Genomic DNA, 16,059 nt, shown 5'->3' with positions numbered 1-16,059 from the left:
TATCTGAATAAAAAATACGCTGTGCTGTCAACGTTCTCATTTTAAAGGGGAACAAAATGGCGGCGATTGAATCGTTCGAATTTTACTGCAGTTCGAATTTTTTTAAACTACGCACACACAGTCTGACAAGGCTCTTTTGGCACTTGAAGGAGGGCGCTGTTGTAGCTATAAGACGACAGTGCTGTGAACTATCAACAAGTGCACTTCTCAAGATGGCGGCTTTAGTTCCGATTTTGGCCACGCGCCAAAAGAGCCTTGTAGCTGGTACTTTAACAACTGGATACTTACAAGTTTTATGTCTTGACAAAAGTTCACGAGTAATTTAAGTGTGTTTTAAAACCCTAAGAAGGCTACTGCTAGACAGCATTCAAACATGTAACTTGTTTGATCGGAGACATTCCTAATCCTAACATCCTAATCCTAGTAATATTATAAATGTGGGAGTGTGGATGTTTGGATGTTTGTTACTCAATCACGCAAAATTTACTGGACGAATTTAGCTGAAATTCAGAATTGAGATAGATTGTACCCTGGATTAATACATATGCTACTTTTTATCCCGGAAAATCAAAGTTCCCACGGAATTTTGAAAAACATAAATCCACGCGGACGAAGTCGCGGGCATCAGCTAGTAATATTATAATTTGTGAAATTATGAATCTAATATGGAGTTCAAAAATCCGTCCAATTAGAATAATTTAGTAATAATTTATTTGTGATGCTGAATGTGTGTTTAATTTATTTTATTATGCAAGTGCTTGTGATTGTGAAAGTGTATTTATTTTTGTGCATAATATTATTTAAAATATATGAAATGCATTGTTTGTGATAATAAAAGTTTTTTTAACTTGATTTTTTTTCAACTTTTTTTAATAAAACCGTTGGAACCTTTATACCAAATCTTAAAAGTACCTATACAAGCTATACAGCCGAAATTAATAAGGTGTTTTACACCAAGCGAGTAATTAGAAATATAACAAGTGTAAATTAAAAATTTATAACACCCCCGACAAGTGAAGGTTACAATAGTAACTAGAAAAGGGTTGATAACTTTCAAACGGCTGAACCGATTTTCTTGTATTATAGCTAAGAACACTCTCGATCAAGCCACCTTTCAAACAAAAAATCTAAATTAAAATCGGTTTATTAGTTTAGGAGCTACGATGCCACAGACAGATACACATGTCAAACTTATAACACCCCTCTTTTTGGGTCGGGCGTTAAAAAATGCATTTTTATTGCAGTTATCGATTGAATGAAATTTTTCAGAATAATTACAGTAGTTTATTATCACCTTAGGAGACGCGTTTCAAAAAAGGGCAAAATACCATATTTGATGTACGAATATTTAAATACACTATGGTACTTTTTATTATTAGTGAGGACATGGGAAATAAAATGACGTTATTTTGTATAAATCTTAAAAAATATCTATTGAATATTATTTTTTATAAAAACAATATAATTAGTATACCACAGAGGTAAATACTTAAAGCTATCATTCTTTGCAGTTATAATACATAAATGTATTTAAAAAAATTGTACTCAAATGTAAACAAAAAAAATATATCAACAATTTCACAAAGTCAGTGAGCCATAGACTAATCTTTTTACCCATCGAATTTCCATGTTACCATGTTTTCCTCTTAGTTAACGTAGGTACAACATACTATTTCTTAATTACGGTTCTATTCACATCTCTTCCTAAGGCACTTTATAACGGACATATCCGTTAAATATACTGGAAGACAAATCCTGTAGCAACCCTATGGGGGTCACCGATGTATTGATGTTGAGATCTCGGAGCCTCCCAATATGCACCGAAGACATTTTAATAGGTAAAAATCCTACTTAGCCCGATCTGTCCCAGGACATCGGGTATTTTAAGAAGATTTTCCCCAATTTAACAATAAAAAGGTAAATAATATCATATCCCAGAGTTAGTCTAATTTGGTTTCACCAAGGTCTCCACATTTCAGAGCTCGACGTACTCTGCTGTGGTGACTTTGAACTTGTATCCGCTTCAGCTTTTTCCTTCGTTTCTTCAACTTTTCGAGGAGTTTGAAAACTCGATTGAGCCAAAGACTCAGCTGTGTGACTTATCACACTTCTAGGCACTATTACGGGCTTTTTATCTACGTTAACTGCGAAATGTCTTTCTGCAACCGCTGGTATACTTTCAGGAAGGGTTAATTTTCTTTCAGGATAACTTGGCACACTTTCTACCTTCATGAACGCTGAAGATTTTTCTAATAAGACTTGACTACCTTCCAACTTGTCGGTAACAATTTTTAATCTATTTGAAGCTATTCTTTCTGGTATCACCGTTTTTTCTGTATCAAAACCAATTAAATTTGGGACTAAACTGGGTTTCTCAATTAACTTTGGCGCTATAATAGGTTTCTCAGTATCAAGCCTGATTAGTTTTGGTATCGGACCCGTGGTTTCGGAATGTCGTTTTAATTTCTGTCGTATTGAGTAATCTATTGCTCTTTTAGGTGATGCATCGATTCCAATTTTGTAGTTCTCTACATCTATGACTATTGATAACGGTTCCATGAACTTCTTGTTTCTTAACGCTTCCTGCTTTAAGGTTTCTGGTGAAATTGTTGTTGAGGATACGGTGGCCTTCTGTTCTGGGCTTGAGTCTTGATCTGACGCAGAACGGCTTGGAGGTGTAGGGAAAGGGAAATTTTGTACAGGTCGAGGAGGAGTCTCCAATTCAGTTGAGGAATCACAGGCTGAGTCACATGACAACGGGCTTAAGGGAGGACTAGTTGGTCTTGTTGCTTTAACATAATGGAAAGCGCTTGGTCTTTCGTCATCTAAGCGTAGAGGATCTGGTACTAACGGGGGATATTCAGGGTTTAAGCGTTCTATGCCAGATATGCAAGAGGTCAAGTGGTTTCCGAGGCGGTACCTCAAGCCGGTTGGTACGCTAGCAAGTCTTGAGAGGTATCTCCTGACTTCGACGGCACAGTCTCCGAAGCCAGCCTTGAATCGGTGTAAAACTGCCGGGTCTGCGGCGATGGCTGCCGCTAGCTGCTGTCTTTGAAGAGTTTGAAGATGTTTCACTGTTAGTTCGAGGATATCCGCTTTTTCTAGCTTCGAGTGACGTGCTGGCTGTAAATAAAGAGGATTATTTTTAGTTATTTACTTTTTTGGTTATTCCTCCTGTGTCCTAAATTAAATTTAAGTGGGGTGTGTTGTTTAGGGAGTAAGTTTTCAATTATCTAATCTGAGAATTTTTAGATCTTTGTTTATTTGAACGTGCAGTAAAGCTTATCGTAATTGGAAAATAGTCCCAAAAATGGATCCTAATAAAATTATTTAATTAGGTAAGTACCTACTAAGTGCTTCGTTGAATTTCAAGGACAATAAAAGTTACAGTTGTTCTTTTAAGAGTTTTTTATCCGAAGGGTGCCAACGGGACTATTTGGTACTAAGCCTCCACTGTCCGTCCGTCTCTATATCAGGCTGTATCTTATGAACCGTAATAGGCAGAGGTTGAAATTTTCAAAGGAAGCTTTGGAGCGTTTTCTTTTTAATACCTAACATTTTATAAATAAATAGATAGGTACTTACGTCTTTGTCCGTAGCATCCATGAGTAAATCTTTCAACTCGTTGAGACAATTGTTGATGCGCGCGCGCCGTTTTTTCTCCATAATTGGTTTGTTCGTCTGAAAATATGATACGAAGTTTTAATATTTTTTTATATTGAAGAGAACCATTTTCAGCTTTATTAAGCTTTTTAGGGCAACAACGTATGCCTAAATAATAGACTTCAATAGAGTTTAAAAACACTTGACCAAAAGGACAAGTTTCAATGCACCCACTTAGTCATTTGGACTCGTAATATGATGGTTGCTGGTCACAAATCTAGGGGCAGGGCGGTTTGGGTTCAATCCCGACCTCCCCAACCGAAAATCCCGGACTAAAGTGAAACTATTTTTGAAATCTTAATGCACGTTTTTGATCCTTGGCTAATCCATTTCTGGTTACGGCTTTGTATAGGTTCTATAGGTTCAAAGCCAAATCGACACAAAATTTTGGGTACGCTTTTCACTATTTCACCAATTTTTTTAAACCGGTTTAAAAAGATGAATGATATTCTCTGCTGAATGTTGATAATGTAAACATAAAAATTTGTAATCACTGGGCCGATTTTGATCATGCTTTCACCAATATTTTTGCAAGGAAGCACATTATGGTATACTGTATCAACTAAGGTTCGTTTCACGTCGATTTTTGTAAAAACTACTATCACTAAATTCGGTCACCTTCCGCAATTCAGCTTTTGAGAGCCTCTGGCCCGGAGTAGGCTCAGACATGAAACCACTTTGGGAATCATCGTCTTCACTGCACGGCATTATCACGATTTAATTCCTTAGTTCAAACTCCACTTAACCCCGGAGGCCCGTCCGGGACGGCGTTCCACAATGAACTGACGTATGATCAAATGGAACAATATTTAAATTTGTCCACCATGTTTATTCATCCTGTTTGAAAGATGACATGCGGGAGTATAGCTATCTCTTTTTATCTCAGGGGTTGAAGCGATGGGAACTGTGTCGGAATGTTTTGTTTTCGTTCTGTCTCACTCTACTCGGGGACCTGCTGTGAATGGCGCCAAGGGAGTGGATGTTAGAAGGGTGGGTTGATTGGAGTTCGATTTCTGGTTGATAAATTAAATGCCAATGGCATGTATTAGTTGATCCAACAGGGATTACCCTGATGAAGTAAGGCAAAGTTAAGGGAATGATGAACAATGCATTATTATAAATAAACCTATCGCAGTAGTTTGGTAATGTTTTAATTAGGTACCTATTATTTATATATTTATTCATTTAAAAAGCTGGAAAATAGTAGGTATAGGTAGATTTAATTTTTAATTTAATTTAGATTTTTTTAAAATTAATATGTGTTTATGTAGATAAATTAGCTGGAGACTCTAAAGGTACGTAAATCATTTAAACTAAAGGTTATTTTCTCATCTAATCTTCTAAACTAGAATAATCTCTATCCCTCTTTAGAGGTCAATTAATTAAAAAAAAATTGTAACTTCTCAATTTTCTAAATAATTAAAAATATACCTAAAATATAACTAGGTATGTAGGTACCTATGTGTAAAAATATATATTAGCTAAACCTTAAAAAAATTAAAAAAAAAAAAAAACACTAAATAACCTGAATGAAGCTACTTTACATGCCCCCTCATTCAGTACAGTATGGGAATGTGTGCCTGCACGCACGCCCATCAAGAACCGCAATTCCCTTCATATTGCGTACGAGAAAAAAACACGATACTTCATCCGTACGCACATTTCCATGAAGTACCATATTAGGTTCTTTCAAAATAGGGAACGATAAACGTGATTCTTTATGGGGCACCGTAGCGTAAAAGGTGAGTAGGGTTTTTTATAGGGTACGGTATAGGAATTGGGTTCTTTATGGGGTGTCGGGCGGTTCTCACGCACTGTGGGAATGTAGAAAGGTGCAAGGGTTCGATTTCGGACCTTAGAGGTATGTCTGTTTGACATGCAATCGAAGATAGGGTAATATGCAGGTAATATGTTACAAGTATGGTGAAATATTATGTCGTATACATTATTTACGTATTATAATAATTTTATAGGTAGGTATGATCAAAAATTCGTATTATAAAGGTTTGTTGACTCCTTCTGTATTTTGAAACTTGTATTTTGAGTATTCTGAGACTTGGCCAAGGTGGTGGTGACTACTTATTTATATGGCCAAAAGTACTCAAAAGGAGAAAACCCTTATAAGATCACTTTGTTTACTGTCTGTCTGTCTGTCCGTCTGTCGTGTATGTCAAGAAAACCTATAAGGTGCTTCCCGTTGACCTAGAATCATGAAATTTGGCAGATAGGCAGTTCTTAGAGCACGGAAAAATCTGAAAACCGTGAATTTTCAATTTTAGAGTAAGATAATTATACCAAGTGGTGTATCATAATGTATGTCAAGAAAACCTATAGGATGCTTCCCGTTGACCTAGAATCATGTTTGGCAGATAAGCAGTTCTTATAGCACGGAAAAATCTGAAAACCGTGAATTTTCAATTCTAGAGTAAGATAATTTATACCAAGTGGGGTATCATAATATGTTAGGCCTTTACCTATATAGTCTAAAACAGATTTTTATCTATTTTTATGCATAAAAGTTTTTTATTTATCATGCAAAATGTTGTAGAAAATACCTACCCGAACACCCTTGCGGCACGAGCCTGACTCGCACTTGGCCGGTTTAAAAAATAAATAAAAGTAGAAAACATGGAAGAGTTAAAGACTAGTTGATAAGTAGGTATAGGTATACTTATAAAATATCTACTTACAGAAAGTACCTTATCCTTATCTACGCATACGTAACGCGTACTTAACGCATTCTAATTTGCATTTTTATTAAAGTCGGTTTACTTAATGTCCAATATTTTTAAAAACATTTAAGATACACACATTTATCTTTTCTTTTTACCTGCCTATAGATTACTTTGCATAATTTATTATTCGACGCTCAGATAAAACCAATATTTCCCATAGTTTATCATCAAAACGTATCCCCCTAATTATTCAAATCCATTAAAACAATTTATAGTTTGTTATGTAATAGCGATGTGTCGGTGACCCCGTCCAGGTGTTCTAAATGACCTTTATCATCCATACATGGACATACCGACAAACGTTAATTCTATATTAATATTCAATTTGCCCATTTCTCCCACGGTCCCCTTAATAAGTACAATAATTATTAACAACCTATCTATAAAATAAAAATCAAAGAAAAGTCAACTCTATTTTTATTGTAATAAGAACTAAAATTAATTTTACGAACCAAAAAAATAAATTGGTTAAAATATAATAAAATACAAATATATACCGTGCCTTTTAATAAGTAAATAATAGTTCTTATCAACTAAGCAATAAGGTTCTAAAACTTAGTTATAAGCGCAAACGTAACATGGTTTAAAAATGCATCGAAATGCAAGCGAATATTTTTGCAGTTTGCGTAACCTGTTATTGATCTTGCCATCTAAAGAATAGAGTTCAAATTAGTTTGTTTTTGTGTTATATTAACGTTAAATATAATTTTGTAGGGTGGTTCATCCAAATGTGACGAAGTTGCATGCGATGCGTTCACGTGATGGTCCAGTGAAAGTGAATAACCCATTAACCGTTGTCATATTGTCGTTGACGCGTTAAATGGGGGTCGCAGTGGGAAAATTTGGTAAAATAATCATATTTATTAATTAACTAAAAGACTCATATTATTATATGTACTCATACTAACCGTATTCCTAATATCCTAATTCCTAATAATTAGAAATGTGAATGTGTGGATGTTTGGATGTTTGTTACTCAATCACACAAAAACTACTGGACGGATTTGGCTGTTTGGAATGGAGATAGATTATACCCTGGCTGTGGCTTTACACATAGGCTACTATTTATCCCGGAAAATCAAATAGTTCCCGCGGGATTTTGAAAAATGTAAATCCACGTGGACGAAGTCGCGGGCATCAGCTAGTATTAAATAAATTCTTAGTTGATACTTAAATACCTACTAGAGATGGGCCATTTCACAGGTAGCATTTGAAAATTTTGTGAAAATCCTTTTCATTACAACACTTGCTATCCTTACCCAGTAGCCTGTGCAAAATCACGAAGCAACATCTGACAAAGTTTGAAAATTATTACCTACCTACCTACCTATATTGTCTCGCTGTATCGTTTTGAAAGCTCAAATAACTCTCCATATATTATTACTAGAGGATGCCCGCGACTTCGTATGCATGGATTTAGGTTTTTAAAGATCCTGTGGGAACCGTTTGATTTTCCGGGATAAAAAGTTGCCAATGTTAATTACTGGGACGCAAGCTACCTCGGTACCAAATATCATACAAATCGGTTAAGCGTATGGGTCTTTAGTAATCCCGTGGGAACTGTTTGATTTTCCGGGATAAAAAGTAGCTTGTGTCCGTCCCCGGGATAACCTAACCTAACGTAACCTAACTCTATACCAAACGTCAGAATCGGTTAAACGGTTGGGCCGTGAAAAGGTAGCAGACAGACAGACACACTTTCGCATTTATAATATTAAATATGGATCAACGTTGAAACTTTAAAAGCGCAAGTTAGTTTTATAAACAAGGGATGAAGATGATTTTCATTTCTCACAGTAAATCTTCGCGTTGATCCAAGAGAAGGGTCGTGTGAACCAGACTCGGACAAATTGTAACGGCGCTTCCTTCCGCCTGCGACGGGATGCTGTAGGGTGGCCATCTTAACGGGAGGACTCGCCACCAATCACGTTCCTCGCCTTCCTCATCTACCCGCTTCCCGCCACCTTCTTCAGGTCATCGGTCCAACGGACTGGAGGTCATCCTACAATGCGCTTACGGATACGCGGTCTCCACTCCAGAACATGTTTGCTCACCAAATCCTTGCGTCTGCCCCATCTGCCATAGGTTTTACGACAGATATGACCTGTCCATTGCCGTTTTAGCTTGCTAATTGCTTTTAAAAAATTATAGGTAATGTATGGCAGCCGAACATTTAAACTTACTTATCAATGACTAACTTAGAATGGTAGCGGCAGCAAAACAGTCAGTTGTACCTATCTAACCTACGAACATTGAATCTGAGCACAGTCTGAATCTACTAAATATTCACGTAAACCAAATGTTCACGATCAATCATGGGTTTCGCTGTTTTATTTCGTACATAAATATTGTCACCCTACTAAGAATATAAAGGGTCCCCCGATCTCATAAGGAAACTCATTTTTTTAAGAGGTCAGTAAAATGTTTACCGATCGATTAAGTTTTTGTGTTATAAGTAGGTGCTTTCGGCATCGGGAAGTGGTTTTTTAATGTTTTTTTTTTTACTTTTGGGTTTTGACTGCTATGGCTCGATAGATGGCCAGAATAACGGACTTAGTTTCGAACCATAGTTCATAGTTCCTCTACCTACTCTAGACCAAACGAGTGAATGCTCTTTGGAAAATTCAGAACAATGATCGATCTTTTTTTAACCCCCGACCCAAAAAGAGGGGTGTTATAAGTTTGACGTGTGTATCTGTGTATATGTCTGTGGCATCGTAGCGCCTAAACGAATGAACCGATTTTAATTTAGTTTTTTTTGTTTGAAAGGTGGCTTGATCGAGAGTGTTCTTAGCTATCATCCAAGAAAATCGGTTCAGCCGGTTGAAAGTTATCAGCTTTTTTCTAGTAACTGTAACCTTTACTTGTCGGGGGTGTTATAAATTTTTAATTTACACTTGTTATCAGAATAATTTGACAGAGTGGGAGTAGAGTAGAGCGAGCATTAAAATACGAAATTCATCTTTAGGATTTTGTTTTTAATGACCTCTACTTATTTTGTGCATCTACTCCAAAAAGAGTCAAACGACATTTTGATAGTTTCTTACTAACCTATCGAGTTTCATAAAGATATTTCTTGTTTAGGCAGGTAAGTACATAGATTTTTCATAATTTTTAAAGCCTATTAAGGCATTTACCCAGCTTTATTAGCAATTCTTGCCGAGTTTCTTGCTGGTTCTTCTCGGTAGGAAAGGCATTCCGAACCAGTGGTAGATGCTTTTGACGATTCAAAAGAACTTGTAAAAGTCTAATTGAATAAAAATATTTTAAATTTTGAATTTTGAATTGAGAAGCTAATAAGATCGAATTACCGAGTAAGAAATGCCTTTTCGCCTATACGAAGCGCAATGAAAGTCGGAATCAACTCCAGATTTTAGTAAACTTACCTAATCATTTTCCCATAATTCAAAATCCAAAAAGGTCACCATTCCAAATATTTGTCAATCAATCATCGTACAGTAGGATTTTTTGTCTCATACGTCCTCGACCCGGAAATCCAGCCCCGGATGCGTTTTTTTTTGAAGTTTTTTTCTCAAATAAAAACGAGTTGATAATCAAAAGGAGCTCCAGTTTTTGTACTTCACCTGTTTCCATGGGAATGCTTGTGGGAATCGCAAAAAAATGATACAGATTCTGGTTTGGGCTTGAGACTTTTTCGGGTTCTCACCCTCTTCATATTTTTTTTGTCATCTTGGTATAGAACTTTTGAAAATGAATGAATGGAAATATGAATGTAAGTAGTTACTAGCTGATGCCCACGAGTTCGTCCGGGTTGATTTAGGTTTCTAAATTTACCGTGGGAACTCTGATTTTCCGTAGCCTATTTCACTCTCCAGGTCTTTAACTAGGCATAGTATAAGGTGGAATAGGAATCCATGCAAAAATCACGCCGATCCTCCGTTCCGGTGTGATTGAAGGACAAATCAACAAACATACCCTTTCGCAAACTAGGTATGTTTTCCGTAGTTGAGTATCTACTCAACAGCTCCTAATTTTTTTAATATACATAGTTAGGTAATTTGAAAAACTGCTCGCTAACATCTACCTAGATAAGTAGTACCTACTTTTACGGCGTCGCATATTAAAATTCTTCGGACAAGTCTGAGAGGGCGTGGGAGAGACTCCATCGAGCGTCTTGTCGTGCAAGCTGGAAGGCACCAGAGGGCGAGGAAGGTCGCCCATGGACTACTGAAAAAGAATCTCACCAAATATTGCCGCCTTAGGTCGGTCTACTCGGCCTACGGGAAAATCCACCCCTGTTTCCTGATGACCACGACCGCTCTGCCAAGTGTTACGACGAAGAAAAAGAACATCTACTGCTAAGCACGGTTCACTACATGTATCTAAGTACTTGGTATTAGTACTTGGTAGGTAGGCTAGGTACTATAGGAAGCTTTGTGAAAATAACCATTGTTATTAAATTAAAATTTTAATACAACTTAATTACTTTAGACTTGTAACGAACGAATTCAAAACACAACTTTATACCATTACAATAAGGTACCTTTTCGCGTGTAGTATAATCGTGCATCGGCAATCGCACACCTGTTACACAGGAGCGTGGGAACGCGGGGTCGGCTGGCGACAGGAAGAAGGCGATTCCCTGCGATGTGATGTGACCCCGTTATACAACTTGGCAAATTATTTCTGAGCATATTCTGTGTAAATATTAATAACTAGAGGATATTTTCGTCCCCGCAACTTCGTCCGCGTGGATTTAGGTTTTTAAAGATCCTGTGGGGACTGTTTGATTTCCGGGATAAAATAAAAAAGTAGCCCTTGTCCGTCCCCAGGATATAAGCTAACTCTGTAGCAAATTTCATCAGAATCGGTTAAACTGTTGGACCCTGAAAAGGTAACAGACAGACACACTTTCGCATTTACAATATTATAGTAGGTATGTATAGTAATTATGTCCTCCCACAGTGTCCTCCCGAACGAATTTCACTCACGGCGGCCGATCTTCATAGAGATTAGCTAACAGATTTGCAGTGCACAAATGTGTGCGCAAACACAGACGCATTCTCTATTCCCTCACTCTAATAGCCTGATGGGATGGAAATCCGACACGACCCTAGAAAGAAATCCAAGGAACGAAATGGCTTTGCGTGCTTTCAGACTCCCGAGGCATGGTGGTGACAGACCGCCAATTTCCTAACTCCAGGCTCCAGTACCTCCATACCTACCTACTCAGAATTTCTTAACAGAGAAACCCAATAGGTAGTTAGCTAGGTACCTATTTTTGGCCCTACCCAAGAATCAAACTCATGCAGTCGAACATGTTGAAACTGTGAATTATCCATCCATACTTCCCATACTAATATTATAAATGCGAAAGTGTTTCTGTCTGTCTGCTAGCTTTTACCGGTCCAACAGTTTAACCGATTTGATGAAAGATTCAGAGTTAGCTTACATCTCAGGGAAGGATATAGGCTATTTTTTATCCCGGAAAATCAAAGAGTTCCCAAGGGATTCTTTAAGGCCCATCCGTTAAACCGATTTATATGAAATTTGGTACAGAGGTAGCTGGCATCCTAGAAACTGACATAGACAACTTTTATCCCGGAAAATCAAAGAGTTCCCATGGGATTTTTAAAAAACTTAAATCCACGCGGATGAAGTCTGAGGACCTCATCTAGTATAGAATAAATAGATACGATTACTTATATAAACACTGTGCTATAAATGCGAAAGTGTGGCTGTCTATCCGTCTTTTCACGGATTTTGACTAGGCTGTGGTTTTTTAATTGCTTATTGAAAGCAATCAATAAGTAAACGTTATCAATCATGCATAACCATTATTCACTAATCCGATTTAAGATGACCACACACCATCGTCCAAAAACGACTTATAATAAGTGTAAACTTGTACCTAAGTTGTGGGAAGGTTATACCAATCCCTTTCTCAGTTGCGAATTTCTTTGTTTGGCTACACCTTGACTGCCTTTTGTTGGGCACCTTCAAATTGCGGGCCCTTTTGTAAGGGATACTTAGGTACTGATTAAATGGAATCACTAGGTACTAGTTTTTTTTTTCATTTAAAAAAAAAAGAATATTAGCCATGTTAAATGACTAATATTCCCCTTTCCTCTCCAACTAAGCGTCAGGCTTGTGCTAGGAGTAGGTACGACAATAGTGCAACGGGCGGGGTTTGAACCGTCGACCTTTCGGTTTTCAGTCCACTCCTTTACCGGTTGAGCTATTAAGGCTTAAAGTATATTGCGGGGTTGTGAGAAAATGAAGGTTTCACAAGTAAACTAGTATTTTTAGAGTTCCGTACCTCAAATGGAACCCTTGTAGGATCACTTCATTGTGTCTGTTAAGAAACCTATACGTTAGGTACTTCCCGTTGATCTAGAATCATGAAATTTGGTAGGTAGGTAGGTCTTATAGCACACTAGCTGATGCCGACTTCGTTCGCGTGGATGTAGGTTTTTAAAAATCCCGTGGGAACTCTTTAATTTTCCGGGATAAAAAGTAGCCTATGTGCTAATCTAGGGTATAATCTATGTCTATTCTAAATTTCAGCCCAACCCGTTTAGTAGTTTTTGCGTGAAGGAGTAACAAACATACACACACACATACAAACTTTTCCCTTTATAATATTACTAGTGTGACTTGTTGGTACAACAGCACACACTCGCCCTATGAGGCTTTAAGTGTAAATTAAAAATTTTCAACACCCCCCGACAAATCATTTTCAAATAAATAATTATGTATATCTAGGCAACGTCCATCTTGACAGCTTGACATTTGTCAATTGACACTTGAATATTATGAACCTAAGGGTTATCTAACCTTCTTTTCTACAAGAAAACTAGAAAAGAGCTGATAACTTTTAAACGGCTGAACCAATTTTTTTGGATTATAGCTAAGAACATTCTCGATCAACCCACCTTTCAAACAAAAAAAAACTAAATTAAAATCGGTTCATTCGTTTAGGCGCTACGATGCAACAGACAGATACACAGATACACACGTCAAACTTATAACACCCCTCTTTTTGGGTCGGGGGTTAAAAAGTATGATTATGAATTTTGGTCGTAAGGTCTGATTCGCACAAGAGCTTTTTTAACGTCCGTTAAAAAAGCGTTCAAATAGAACATTGCATTCCCAAGTATCTGTTCACACGTTAACGCTTTTTTAACGCGCACTTTGTATTATCAGCGCAACGCCGGGTTTCAACGCAACGCTTTTTTAACGCTCGTGCGAATTAGGGCTCAATCTACTCCTACTAAAAAAAACATTTTTTATTAATTACAAACTTTATTGACTAAAATTACCTACCTACTACAATGAAATAAATGCGTTGGACTAAAATTTAAAAGAAAAAAAATATTAATTTAAAAAAAATAATTTGCTTCTTCTCTATTTAAAATATTTGATCAGTAGGTATTTTAAAAATTAACACATTTATTAATTATTTCAAATTCAAATAACTATTAATTAAATCAAATAAAATACAATAATTAATTAGTTTTTATTTTGTTCTATAATAATCTATATAAGATAACTAAATTACAAATGCCATTAATTAAATGCAAAATTAATAAAAATAACTATAATTCCTAGATAAAAATTTTCGTTTTACTTTATTAATAATAATCAAAATAAAATTAATATAGGTGCACTGAACTATGATAAAAACTGACTAAACGTTCCTTTGAGAATATACTTACTAAGATTGTTTAATTTTTAGTTTTCTCAAATCAGTTAAGTTTTTCTGTTGACATTTTATTTTCTGTTGATATTTTAGTTTAATTGATCTATTTACAAACAGATGTTAGCGGTTTGCGGCGTTCCCCATCAGCAGTGACGGATTAAGACTACTTGGTGCCCTAAGCAATCCATGCCCGTGGGCCCCCCTATAGCCCAGTAATTTGGTCGTCAAAAAGGGGCTTATCTGGAAAGTTTTCAGAATGTTATGCAAATTGGTGGTTTTATAGATTTCGATGTGCTCTTTCCGAATTTTTATTTTGCCACCTCGTACCTTTGCCGCTCGCGCCGCCATCTTGGAAAAATGGCGCCCAAAAACAGTTTTTTCACGATAACTTCTTTCCCACTCATTTTACGATAAAGATGGCTATGTAACAATTAAACTAAAGACAATTTCCTACAATTTGTGTAGTCACCTTTTTTTGTAGACTTAATAGTTTCAGCGTACGAGCGCCACAAAGCCCACTCCAACACACGTTTTGGCTAAATAACTCATTTCCAGACCACCATGTGGTAGAGTGAGTGGCGGGATTTTTTTTTATGGTATCTCCAGGAGACGGTAGTCACCTTCAATTTAAGCCATCACTTCATTCAGAGAATATTAACACTCTTCAGAATTCTGCTCGAGATAAGAGTAAATATACTGCATCGCAGTTTCGATCTCATATGAATATGGACCTTTTTTTTGGGTTTCGAACCCAAAGGATGCCAACGGGACCTTATTACTAAGTCTCCGCTGTCTTCCGTTCGTCCGGCCGTCCGTCTGTTTGTCTGTCGGCGGGCTGTATCTCGTGAACCGTAATAGATAGAGAGTTGAATTTTTCACCAAATGTGTATTTTTACACACACATTCACATAATGTGTTTTTTTCACATAATGTGTATTTTTATTGCCGTTATAACAAAAAATAATAAAAATTTCAAAATGGCTGACATGAAAAAAAAACAAAAAAGTAATGTTATTTCTTGTTTGATGGTACGGAACCCTTCGTGTGCGAGTTGGGCTTGCACTTGACCCATTTTTTTATTTTTTTAGTTTGTAGTGCGAGGTAAAACTTTTCATGCACGAATTGCGATATTGTGTATTGACTGCGACCACATTATAAACATGCTCGAGACGCCGAAAAATCGGTCAAGTGCGAGTCCAACTCACATAGGAAGGGTTCCGTACCATAATACAAGAAATAATGCTCTTTTTTATATTTTTTCATGGCGGCCATTTTGAAATTTTTATTATTTGTTATTATAACGGCAATAAAAATACACATTATGTGAAAATTTCAACTTTTTACCTATTACGGTTCATGAGATACAGCACGCTGACAGACAGACGGACAGACGGACAAGCAAACGGATGACAGCGGAGGCTTAGTAATAAGGTCCCATGGGCATCTTTTGGGTTTAAAACCCAAAAAAATAGGCTCATATGTACGTGAGATCGAAACTGCGATGCAGTATATTTACTCTTATCTCGAGCAGAATTCTGAAGAGTGTTAGTATTCTCTGGTCGAACTGATGGCTTAAATTGAAGGTGACTACCGGTTCCTGGAGATACCATAAAAAAAATCACGCCACTCACTCTACCACATGGTGGGGTGGAAATGAGTTATTTAGCCAAAACGAGTGTTGGAGTGGGCTTTGTGGCACTCGTACGCTGAAACTATTGAGTCTACAAAAAAAGGTGACTACACAAATTGTAGGAAATTGTCTCTAGTTTAATTGTTACATAGCCATTTTTATCGTAAAATGAGTGGGAAAGAAGTTATCGTGAAAAAACTGTTTTTGGGCGCCATTTTTCCAAGATGGCGGCGCGAGCGGCAAAAGTACGAGGTGGCAAAATAAAAATTCGGAAAGAGCACATCGAAATCTATAAAACCACCAATTTGCATAACATTCTGAAAACTTTCCATCTCATATTACAGAATTACTGGACTACTATCCGTATG

General features: G+C 36.8%; 1 protein-coding gene across 1 annotated transcript; it reads right to left on the bottom strand.

Moving 5' to 3' along the window:
• Nucleotides 1–1,552: 1,552 nt before the first annotated feature.
• On the bottom strand, nucleotides 1,553–4,427 carry LOC123872257. The gene is made up of 3 exons (XM_045916427.1): nucleotides 4,282–4,427; nucleotides 3,586–3,681; nucleotides 1,553–3,123 (listed from the first exon to the last, which is right to left on the bottom strand). The coding sequence occupies exons 1-3, from the start codon at nucleotides 4,369–4,371 to the stop codon at nucleotides 1,957–1,959; spliced, it is 1,353 nt and encodes a 450-aa protein (XP_045772383.1). The 5' UTR covers nucleotides 4,372–4,427; the 3' UTR covers nucleotides 1,553–1,956.
• Nucleotides 4,428–16,059: the final 11,632 nt, after the last annotated feature.

Source organism: Maniola jurtina, chromosome 15 (assembly GCF_905333055.1).
Source record: "Maniola jurtina chromosome 15, ilManJurt1.1, whole genome shotgun sequence".
NCBI classification, from domain to species: domain Eukaryota; kingdom Metazoa; phylum Arthropoda; class Insecta; order Lepidoptera; family Nymphalidae; genus Maniola; species Maniola jurtina.
This window is presented reverse-complemented; position numbering and strand designations above follow the sequence as displayed.

What these genes read in the sequence shown, in the direction of transcription:
- LOC123872257 (XM_045916427.1), bottom strand. Translation starts at nt 4,371, where the DNA reads ATGCCGTGCAGTGAAGACGATGATTCCCAAAGTGGTTTCATGTCTGAG. An exon ending in CAAAAGCTGAATTGCGGAAG is followed by an intron (nt 3,682 to 4,281) that starts GTGACCGAATTT and finishes TCATATTTTCAG; the next exon opens with ACGAACAAACCAATTATGGA. An exon ending in TGGATGCTACGGACAAAGAC is followed by an intron (nt 3,124 to 3,585) that starts GTAAGTACCTAT and finishes CTTTATTTACAG; the next exon opens with CCAGCACGTCACTCGAAGCT.